The sequence below is a fragment of the Leptopilina boulardi genome, unplaced genomic scaffold (assembly GCF_019393585.1).
Source record: "Leptopilina boulardi isolate dan_hultmark-lab unplaced genomic scaffold, ZJU_Lbou_2.1 LbouV2_330, whole genome shotgun sequence".
NCBI lineage: Eukaryota > Metazoa > Arthropoda > Insecta > Hymenoptera > Figitidae > Leptopilina > Leptopilina boulardi.
In genome coordinates, this window is record NW_026137897.1 from 568,573 (window position 1) to 581,371 (window position 12,799).

The 12,799-nt window shown below is 23.1% G+C and overlaps 1 protein-coding gene across 2 annotated transcripts in view; it reads right to left on the reverse strand.

Moving 5' to 3' along the window:
* Nucleotides 1–12,799, reverse strand: part of LOC127285238 (uncharacterized) — an 87,004-nt gene that overhangs the window by 66,328 nt on the left and 7,877 nt on the right. For both annotated transcript variants that reach the window (XR_007843574.1, XM_051311142.1), the window contains exon 3: nt 4,124–4,288. Coding sequence is in view for 1 of the 2 variants with exons in the window: in XM_051311142.1 (XP_051167099.1) it covers nt 4,124–4,288 (165 nt within the window). In the remaining variant the exon portion in view is untranslated. The remainder of the gene's footprint in view (nt 1–4,123; nt 4,289–12,799) is intronic.

The following is a 12,799-nucleotide window of genomic DNA, read 5'->3' on the forward strand; positions in this document are numbered from 1 at the left end:
ATTAATTTACAAAATGACGAAATTTATCAGCGAGATAATTTATATCATTAGAAACTTGTAAAATTTTTTATTTCTATTTTTTGTGCAACAAAACATTAAATAAACCAATTTAAATCCATGGGTTTATTGCACGCGGAACTTAATTTGCAGAATTTTTTTTCAAAAAAAAAAAAAAAAAAAAAAAAAAAAAAAAGTTTCCATCAAATTTCAGCTTTGCAATGCCATTTATTTTTTAACCCCACTCTCTTGCGCGCGCTCATCCATCGCAACTCCATCAGCAATTGCAGTATACAAACTATTAAATAATTGAGCATAAAGATTACAAATCTCAATGTCAATCCCAATGTCAATCTTCTATATGGGGAGGCACGTACTGGTAATTCTGTAATTGATGCGAGAGTATATGGTTATAGAGAGAGGAGTTGATCTCTCTCGCTTCGGTAGTGTTGGGCGGTGCCTTTTGATTTTTGTGGACTTTAATGATTGAGTCGATGAAAACGCAAAAATCCCTTTCTCGCGCGCGCACTCTTCTATTATATATTATATAGGCGTGCAAGTCGGTCATTATAACTTTGCAACTTCGTCTTTGCCATAGGTGACTGTTTTAATTTTATACTCTAAATACTGGGTTGGGGGTAAAAAAAATAAATCATTTTTTCCCTCGTAGAGAAAGAAAAAAAGAAAGAGTTATAATTTTCTCGTCTATTTTTCAAATCATTTCCTTGAAAATAAGAAAAAAAAAAAATTATATTCCATTTAAACTTTATTCTTTATTGAAATAAATTAAAATCCTATTCAATCGAAATTTTACATCGTTAATTTCTAGTAAATAAAAAAAAATTATTTTTTAAAATTTTAAATTACTTTTTACAATTGCATTTTTTAATTTATTTCCATTGTTAAGTAAATTAACTAATTATAAAATTTCAAATTCCTTTAATAAATTTACAATTTAAAATTATTATTTTTCAATAAATTAAATTCTATTAAATTATAATTGAAATTAAAACATTCGCTGAATTATATTTTTAACAAATTACAATATAATTTTATTAATTAACTAGAAAAATTAAACGAGCCCAAGCGCGCCAAATTGAGTATTTAATTGTTTGTTATAAAGAAATTAAAGATAAATATTATCAATAATAAGTTAATTTATTAGAATATTATTACATATTCAATAATAATGAAAATTATATGTTTACAGGCCTCGGATTATACGACTTTTTCCGACTTTTTTTCAAAAATACGACTTTTATCGACTTATTTTCATAAAATGCGACATTTTTTTTTACATTTGAAAAGAAAATGTAAATAAAATACATTTTTTTAGTATAAAATGTAGATCTTCTTCAGATCTTCTTCAATTCAATTATTTAACAAATTTTGAACTAAAATGATTCTTCACTAAATTAATTATTTTTAATAATTTTAATGAAATACATCACAAATTCAATTATATCAAAATTATTTTTCAATTAAAATTTTTATGAAATTTAACAATTGTTTACAATTTAAAAAAAAAATATCACAATAAAATTAAATTATTTTTTAAAAATTTCAATTCAAAATAAACATTATTACCCGAAATTTTAATTCAAAATCAATTAAAAATCCAATAATTATCCAAAATTTTCAATTTAAAATTTAATTATTTACCAAGTTTTCAATTTAAAATGAAATAAAATTCAATTATTTTCTAAAATTTCTGTTCAAAATTAATTATTTAAATTTTCAATCAAAAATGAACTTAAATTAAATTATTATCCAAAATTTCAATTAAAATTCAATTATTTCCCAAAAATTTTCAATTTGAAATCAAATAAAATTATTTTTAATAATTTTAATGAAATACGTAACAAATTCAATTATATCAAAATTATTTTTTCAATTAAAATTTTTATGAAATTTAACAATTGTTTATAATTAAAAAAAAAATATTTTTAATTTTCAATTTAAAATGAAATAAAATTCAATTATTTTCTAAAATTTCTGTTCAAAATTAATTATTTAAATTTTCAATCAAAAATGAACTTAAATTAAATTATTATCCAAAATTTCAATTAAAATTCAATTATTTCCCAAAAATTTTCAATTTGAAATCAAATAAAATTATTTTTAATAATTTTAATGAAATACATAACAAATTCAATTATATCAAAATTATTTTTTCAATTAAAATTCTTATGAAATTTAACAATTGTTTATAATTAAAAAAAAAAAAATATTTTTAATTTTCAATTAAAATGAAATAAAATTCAATTATTTTCAAAAATTTCTATTTAAAATTAATTATCTAAATTTTCAATCAAAAATGAACTTAAATTAAATTATTATCCAAGATTTCAATTAAAATTCAATTATTTCCCAAAAATTTTCAATTCAAAATTAACTGAAATTCAATTATTTTCCAAATTTAAAATCAAATAAAATTTCATTATTCTCAAAAGTTTGAATTCAAAATTAATTGAATTTTCAATATAGTTTGAATTTAAAAGCATCTAAAATTTAATTATTTCTAAAATTTTCCATCGAAAATTTTTTTTTTGAAATTTAATAATTTCAATTATAACTCTAAGGAAATTCAATTATTTTTAACTATTTTAATAATATTCTTTAATAATTCAACTATCTGAAACCATTTTTCAATTAAAAATGATTTTCAAATTATTTTATTTTGTCCGGATTTTCTAATAAATTTTTAGTGAAATCATCTAAAATTTTAATTAAAAATCACTTAAAGTTTCAATTAATTTCAAAAATCTCAATTTTAAATCTTTGAAAATTCAATTAAATTTAAAAAATGTTTTCCAAAAATTGTTTCATAAATTATTTTTAGTTCTTTAAAATTTATTTTCATATTTTATATATTTTTATTAATAAAATAAATTATAAATTAAACTGAATTGAATTTATAAATTATAAATTGATATTTATATTATTTTTTCAAATTAATAAACAATATTTTTAAATTATGTGCAAAAATAATTAATTTCACAAAAATTTTGTCCACATTCTTTTAATTTTATTTTTAAAAAATTCAATTTAAAAATTAGAATTTGTATATTATTCTAGAAATTCGTTCTTGTAAACGAAAATTTGGTAAAATTCGAATTAATAATTTTTTTAGGGATTAAAAAATTATATATTTTTAGAAATTCTATTTAAATAATATAAAATTCATTCCGAAAATTTGTCTTTATAATTGAAATTTTGAGAAAATTCGAATTAATTATTATTTTTAGGAATTTTAAAATTATAAATGAAAAATAGAAATTATAAATAAAAAACAGAAATTATATATTTTTATTAGAAATTCTATTTAAATAGAATAAAATTCACTTCTAACGAAATTCGTCCTAATTAATGAAACTTTGATAAAATTCGAATTAATAATTTCATTTTAAGGCGAAATATTCCCGAGTCTTTTACCACACAGAGAGGATAATTTACAGGATTTAAAAGTGGTATTTTAAACTTTTGCGAGGTGATAAATATCGCGGCGAACAACGATTTTCTCAAGCCAGTTAATAAAATTTGTCCGATTCTTACGAACGATTTTGCTTATCTGCGGAATTGCATCATGTTTGTTTTTTTTTTTATAATACTTTATTATTTATTTTTTTTGCTATTTCAGCAAAAAAACGTTCTCCTCCCATAGTTCGAGAAATATGACGAGCATAGTCTGTAAAATGGATATCTCATGTGTTTAAGCGTGTGAGTGTGAATATACATATATAGAGAGAGAAAAGAGAGAAAAGAGAGCTGAGAAGAGTTATATATATCTGGTAGCCCTTCCTCGCCCAGGACTTTTGCTCACCGCCCTGTAATCATCGCGAGTCAGTGGCGGCGGCCGCTAATTATGTTTCATAACACTTCTTACCCCCACTCAAATGTCTACTCCCTTTAAAGGCACCTCATTATTTATTTACATCATATTCATCCTCAAGAGAGGAATATAGCTTATCGCTTATATCCGTGTCGCTTTTTAACTATAGTTTTTGTATATTTTTTTAAGAGCTCTCTCTCTCTCTCTCTCTCTTTCTCTCTCGTATTTTGCTGCATCAAATCAAAACTCTTTTCATAAAATAATTGATTTTATATATATATACTTTTAACTTACCGAGTTGCGATCAATAATCGCAATAAGTAAAAACTGCGCGTCGACGAGAAACTCATCAGGAATCGATTTTCATGACCTCTCTCTGATATTATGATCCAATTCGAATAATGATTATGGCAAGGAACCTTTTTCTTTTTTTTACTTCTTCTTCCTTTTTTTCGTCTCCTGAAAGATAGAAAAAAGATTTTAATAAACAAATAAAATTTTTTTGTTTAAACATATACGTAAGAGTTTCTTTTGAAAACGAATTCAACTATTATATTAAAATTTCAAGTGAAAAATAATTTTTTCTCAAGAATTTATTTTTTTTTCAAAAAAATTGTAATTTCGTATTTCAAAATTTTTCAACATTCATTTTTTTTTTATTTATATAACCGAATTTTAAAAAGTTGAATAAAATGTTTATCATTGGATTTTATATATAAAAGAAATTTTAAAAAGTACAGAAAATTTATATTCGATGGAAAAAATATTTTTTTGTCATGAATTTATTTTGTGTTTCCCCCCCCCCCCAAAAAAAATTGTAAATTCCTGTATTTCGAAATTTTTAGAACTGAATTTTCATTAATAATGGAATTAAAAGAATTTTTATATTTAATATTAAAATTCTCATTTAACAGAATTTTTATTAAGTCTAATTTTTGAATTATTAAAAAATACAATCACAATTTTCTTTTCTATTTCTCGATCGGTTATTTTTTAAATTCGAGCGGAAATATTTTTTTAAAACTTGTATGATTCTCCAAAAAAGTTTTATAATAAAAATTTGTCAAATATTTTAACAAAACTTTAATTTATAATTTGATAATAATGTAAATTCTGCTAAACGAAATTAGCCAAATTTTTATTTATATTAATTATGAAAATTTTTAATTTAATGGAATTTTTCACCCAAATTTTTATTTAACAGAATTTTTGTTTAACCAAATATTCTATTTAATTAATTATTATACAAGAAAATTTTTTAGATACAAAAAATTTTAATTTAAAGGAATTTTTATTTAGTCAAATTTTTATTTAACAAAATTTTTGTTTAGCCAAATAATCTGCTTAATTAATCACTGTAGAAGAGAATTTTTAGATAAAAAAAATTTTAATTTAACAGAATTTTTGTTTAACCAAATAATAAATACAAAATTAATTGTTTAGTTTAATTAATTTTTTCTAGAAAATAATTTTCATTATAAAAATTCTAATTTTTCAATTTTTTATTTAATAGAATTTTCCGAATTTTCCATTAACAGAATTTAAATTAATTTTCAACTACAAAAAATTCCTCTTTCTGTTAAAGAATTACAATTTCAAAAAAACAATGAAAATTTTGATTCGTGAGCAAAAAAAAAATTTTTTTTTCAGGGGAATATTAATGCGTCTTAGGTATTTTTGAGTATTGTAATAAAATTCTCAAGCGATATTAAATTGAAATAACTAAAAGGCGAAGAGCCCTCAGTTCTGAATTTATAGTATATCTATATAATTTCTTGCAGTCAAGAGGAATCATAAGTCATATTCGTTGACACAATCGTAATAATAACAATAACAATATTATTAATAATAATAATTATTATTATTATTGTTAGGTAGATTTGCCGTTGGTCCAGTGCAGTACGCGTGGTCGTATAAGGCAATATTAAAGCTAAACTACGTGCAATATGCATGCATATAGGCAGAAGCACGTGTCATAAAGTTAGAGTCGAATTAACTATTTGTCCATATATATATATATATACATATATATCTGGAAAGTGTTATGCGCGTTGCCATATGAATTTATGAGGATTTTACAACTACTGAATGTACCACCCTAAAACGCTAAACTTCGCGCTTAATAGTCGATCTATCATTGAAGTTTTGACAGGGTCGATTTGTAATTGATCGAATCGTGCGAAATGCAACATGAGAGAGAGAGAGAGAAACAGCGTCAACACGATTTGCACATGTACATTCGAAAAATTTATTTTTCAATATTAATTGGTGAATTTCTTTTTTTTTTTATTAAATTAATTAATATTAATTTACATTCCTTATTAAATTAATTTAATTTTTCAAGAGCGAAATATTTGTTTGTAATTAACGAAAAGTTTGTAAAAACTCTGTATTTACAATGAAATAAATTTATTTTTATTATTATTAACTAGTAAAATTAAACGCGCGCAAGCGCGCCAAATTGAGTATTTAATTGTTTGTTATAAAGAAATTAAAGATTAATATTATCAATAATAATTTAATTTATTAGAATATTATTACATATTAAATGATAATAATGAAAATTATATGTTTACAGGCCTCGGATTATACGACTTTTTTCAAAAATACGACTTTTATCTACTTATTTTAATAAAATGCGACATTTTTTATTTTACATTTGAAAAAAAATGTAAATAAAATACCATTTTTTTAGTATAAAATGTAGATCTTCTTCAGATCTTCTTCAATTCAATTATTTAACAAATTTTGAACTAAAATGATTCTTCACTAAATTAATTATTTTTAATAATTTTAATTAAATACATATCACAAATTCAATTATATCAAAATTATTTTTCAATTAAAATTTTTATGAAATTTAACAATTGTTTATAATTAAAAAAAAATATCACAATAAAATTGAATTATTTTTTAAAAATTTCAATTCAAAATAAACTAAAATTCAATTATTACCCGAAATTTGAATTCAAAATCAACTAAAATTCAATTATTATCCAAAATTAATTATTATTAAAATTTTCAAACAAAAATCAACTAAAAATAATTTATTATCCAAAATTTTAATTCAAAATCAATGAAAATTCAATTATTTTCAAAATTTTCAATTCTAAATCTTTTAAAATTTAATTATTTTCCACATTTTCTATTTCAAATCAAATAAAATTAAATTATTTTCAAAAAATTTTAATTCAAAATCAATTAAAATTCAATTATTTTTAAAAATTTCAATACAAAATTAAACACAAAATTTAATTATTTTCAAAATTTTTAAATCAAAATCTTTTAAAATTCAATTATTTTCCAAATGTTCAATTTCAAATCAAATAAAATTAAATTATTTTCAAAAATTTCAATTTAAAATCAATTAAAATTCAATTATTTTCCAAAATTTTAATTCAAAATTTAATTATTTACCAAGTTTTCAATTTAAAATGAAATAAAATTCAATTATTTTCTAAAATTTCTATTCTATTAAAAACTCTGTATACCCGTGTGGAAAAGTGATGTGGGCCCCCAGCGGGGGCCCTTATGGATCGCCCTCATGCCATGAGGGCCGCATATGGATGATCCATAGGGGCCCCTCATGGAAACGACATGCTCATCGATGAGGGCGCCCGCATGGGCGATCCATGAGGGTGCCCCTACGGGCGCCCTTATGGGCCCTCACGTTTGCCCTCATCTTGCCCTCAAGTTTGCCATAATGTTTTTTAATCAATAATATTAATAATAAAAGTTAATTAATAATAAATAAGCTTAAGTTATGAATAAATAACATATTTATTTAATAATTATTCAATTTTAAATTAAATTCTTACTCAAATTCAATTTATTAATTAACGTTCTAATTAATTAACTGTCGGATATAATTAAAAGTAATAATAAATTAATTAATTAAAAAATTAAAAAATATTTAATTTATGCATACTATTAACGGATATTTTCATTTTTCAATTAATTCATACATAGAATTAATGATTAAACGCAAACCTGAGAAATAAATAAATCTAACGCATGGGGGGAATCGAACCTACGACCTACGGACTATGAGTCTAACGCTTTACCAACTACGCTACGTACGCTACTTCAAAACGAATGCTAACTTCTTGATGCTATTTAAACTTCAAAAATACCTAACAAAGAAAAGTGCTTAACATCATTTAGTTAAAGTTAAGATATTAAATTATATTTTCCAATCAAATGCAATTTATAAAATATAATTAATTATATGCTTTATGATTATTATCATGAATCATCTCAGGCGAATTTTCAAAAAAGTGTAAATATATTTTTATTAAAAACGCGTTTTTCGTTGTTTTAAATCATTGGAAACATTCATTTTTTGTTGATAAAAAAATATTTGATTTTTGGACTTAGAAAATTTTGCTAATCGATCATGAGGGCGATCCATGCGGGCCCCTACGGTGGCCCTCATCTATTTTGCCATAAGTGTGAGTGTTATTTTCAAAAAAGTGTAAATATATTTTTATTAAAAACGCGTTTTTCGTGGTTCTGAATCATTATAAACATTAATTTTTTGGTGATAAAAAAATATTTGATTTTTGGACTTAGAAAATTTTGCTAATCGATCATGAGGGCGATCCATGCGGGGCCCCTACGGTGCCCCTCATGGATTCGCCATAAGTGTGAGTGTTATTTTCAAAAAAAGTGAAAATATATTTTAATTAAAAACGCGTTTTTCATTGTTGTGAATCATTATAAACATTAATTTTTTGGTGATAAAAAAATATTTGATTTTTGGACTTAGAAAATTTTGCTAATCGATCATGAGGGCGATCCATGCGGGGCCCCTACGGTGCCCCTCATGGATTCGCCATATGGATCAGCCCTCATGGGCCCCCGCCGGGGGCCCCGAACTCTTGAGGGCAAGATCGTGGCTTTTTCCACACGGGTATACAATGAAATAAATTTATTGATATTATTAATTTAATTTATTTATTAATATTAATTTAATTTAAAAAATTTCAACAATTATTAATTTAATAATCAAATTACAAAAATAGAAAAGTTAATCAATTTTTATTGTAAAAACAAAAAAAATGGTACAAAAATTAAAAAACAAATCGTATTTGTCAATTATATGGGGTTTATTTTTAAATTCGAAAGGATTTTAAACTAAACCTCAAATTTTACTACACGAAATATGTAACATTGCGGTGTTATATTTCACGTGCGGCAAATTTCAAAGAATCGTTTGTAATACACGCGAATTGTTTTAAACAAAACTGTTTTGTTTTTTTTTCTTCTGCCGTTTTTATTTTCTTACTTCGAAATTTCGAGTTTAAACAAAAACTCTTTGTTAGTTAACTAAATTTTCATTTTATTTATTAAGTATTTATTTTTTTTATTACTATTTATTTTTATATACCCGTGTGGAAAAAGCCACGATCTTGCCCTCAAGAGTTCGGGGCCCCCGGCGGGGGCCCATGAGGGCTGATCCATATGGCGAATCCATGAGGGGCACCGTAGGGGCCCCGCATGGATCGCCATCATGATCGATTAGCAAAATTTTCTAAGTCCAAAAATCAAATATTTTTTTATCACCAAAAAATGAATGTTTCCAATGATTCAGAACAACGAAAAACGCGTTTTTAATAAAAATATATTTACACTTTTTTGAAAATAACACTCACACTTATGGCAAAATAGATGAGGGCCACCGTAGGGGCCCGCATGGATCGCCCTCATGATCGATTAGCAAAATTTTCTAAGTCCACAAATCAAATATTTTTTTATCAACAAAAAATGAATGTTTCCAATGATTCAAAACAACGAAAAACGCGTTTTTAATAAAAATATATTTACACTTTTTTTGAAAATTCACCTGAGATGATTCATGATAATAATCATAAAGCATATAATTAATTATATTTTATAAATTGCATTTGATTGGAAAATATAATTTAATATCTTAACTTTAACTAAATGATGTTAAGCACTTTTCTTTGTTAGGTATTTTTGAAGTTTAAATAGCATCAAGAAGTTAGCATTCGTTTTGAAGTAGCGTGCGTAGCGTAGTTGGTAAAGCGTTAGACTCATAGTCCGTAGGTCGTAGGTTCGATTCCCCCCATGCGTTAGATTTATTTATTTCTCAGGTTTGCGTTTAATCATTAATTCTATGTATGAATTAATTGAAAAATGAAAATATCGGTTAATAGTATGCATAAATTACATATTTTTTAATTTTTTAATTAATTAATTTATTATTACTTTTAATTATATCCGACAGTTAATTAATTAGAACGTTAATTAATAAATTCAATTTGAGTAAGAATTTAATTTAAAATTGAATAATTATTAAATAAATATGTTATTTATTCATAACTTAAGCTTATTTATTATCAATTAACTTTTATTATTAATATTATTGATTAAAAAACATTATGGCAAACTTGAGGGCAAGATGAGGGCAAACGTGAGGGCCCATAAGGGCGCCCGTAGGGGCACCCTCATGGATCGCCCATGCGGGCGCCCTCATCGATGAGCATGTCGTTTCCATGAGGGGCCCCTATGGATCATCCATATGCGGCCCTCATGGCATGAGGGCGATCCATAAGGGCCCCCGCTGGGGGCCCACATCACTTTTCCACACGGGTATTTAATATTTATTTATTTTTATTTTTTTGATATTTATTTATAGTTATTTATTTGATATTTATTTATATAGTTATTTATTTGATATTTATTTAAAGTTATTTTTTTGCTATTTATTTTATTTAATTTAATATAAATTTTAATTAAAAATAAATATTTTTTATATTTATTAAAAAATTGAGAATATTTAAATCAAAAAGAAATAAAATTTTTTTTTTCTCTCTGCCCGCGAGAAATAAAAAAATTACATTTCAAATGTTTATTTATATTTGTTTTTGAAAGTGTGTGTATTTTTTTTTCTTTTTTTTTTTTTGTATGACGAAAATGGATAAGCGACTGCTCGAAATATCTACATGTCATATACATATCATATACATTCAAAAATTTCGTACTGCTCTGGAACAACGGCCGTCAATCATTTTACAAGCGCATATAAAAGGAGTACGGGTATAGGGTGAAAGACCCTTTTGTTGTGGGATATTATGTTGTGGTTTTAAACATATACACGTGTGTACACACCCTTTTTTCCCTCCTTCCACCCCCTTCTTATTACCTTCCGGACAAGTGACAAGTCTGACTTATATATATATATATAAAATATAAAACGAAAATTGATTGCAAATTACAATTCGAAATGTAAATTTTGCATCTTTACATATTTTTTTATCGAAACCGAAACCGAATTTTTTAATAATAATAATAATTAATAATTTTTAATAATTTCTATTTAATTGTAAATTTTCATTTAGCTGAATTTTTTATTAGTAAAAATTAAATTTATTAATAAACTTAATTTTTTTATTATCAAATTTCTATTTAAACGAATTTTTAATTAACAGAATTTCAATTTGATCTAATTTTTATTTAATTCAATTGCTATTGAACAAAATTTTCATTTAATCAGAATTCTAATCAACGGGATTTTTTTTCTCATAATTTTGATTTCGTTACTTTTTTTTAAATTCAATTTCAACAAATCTTAGCAATTTTGACTCAATAATAATTCAGTTAATTGTATATAAATTTGGATTAATAGAAATTATTATAAATGGAAATTAAGTTAAATAGAAATTCTGTTAAATGGAAATTCTGCTAAATGAAAAATTGTCCCAAAAATAATTTAATTAAATGCAAATTCAGTTAAATGGTAATTTTTATAATTGAACATTTTGTTAAATAGAAAACCCTATTAAATAAAAATTTGGATAAATATAAATAATGCTAAATAAAAATTTAATTGAATAAAGTTTATGTTAAACTGAAATTCGGTTAAATAATATTTTAATTTAATGAAAATGAATAAAAAATTCTATTAATTGAAAACTTTGGTAAAATATATAAATTCTGTTAAATGGAAATTCTGCTAAATAAAAATTTGTCCCCAATAATAATAACAACTATGAAAATTCAGTAAAAATACTAATTTTGTTAATTAAAAATACAAAATAGAAATTCTATTAAATTTTGGTAAATAAAAATTGCGATAAATGCGAAAATTCATTGGAATAAAAATTCGTGAAAAATTAGAAAATTCCGTGTTTTATTAAATAAAAAAATTGTTTAAAAGAAAATTCCATCAAACAACAAAATAAAAACTAGCAAAAAGGAAAATTTATTCAAATGAAAATTTACTGAAATGCAAAATTTGTTAATTAAAAACTTTGTCATCTAAAAATTCCTCTTAATATTGAAAATCAATTAAATAAATTATCCCTTTGAAAAACCAAATTGCCATTTAAAAATTTGAGTAAATAAAAATACTGAAAATTAATTGAAAATTCCCCGATATAATTTTCCATTATTTAATTTTCTATATATATATAAATTAAATAGAAAAAAAATTCCCTCACAAATAAACTGAAAAAAAAATCTTCACAGCCAATAAAATCAATTGAAAATAATTATATTAAATACTATTTATAATTGAATTTTTATATAATTATAAATAGAAATTCAATTAAATTATTTTCATTAGAAATTTCGTTGAATAAAAATTCCTCTAAATCAGTGAAATATGGAAAATAAATCCAAAAATATAAAATTGTAAAACAATGAAAATTCAAAAAAAAAACCAAATTCCCATATAAAAATTCGAGTAAATAAAAATTACTGAAAATTAATTGAAAATTCTCTAAATTTTCCATTATTAAATTATAAACAAAAAAAAAATTCCGTCAAAAATAAACTGAAAATAAAGATCAGATTCACAGATAAAAGAAATTAAAGAAATCAAGTGTATGGAATCGTTATTAAAATCAGTGAGAGAGAACGCGCTTTTAAAAAAAAAATTAAAAAAAAAAAATGTGAATAGTGAAAGAGATCTTTGGATATTATACACATGTATATGAGCATGAT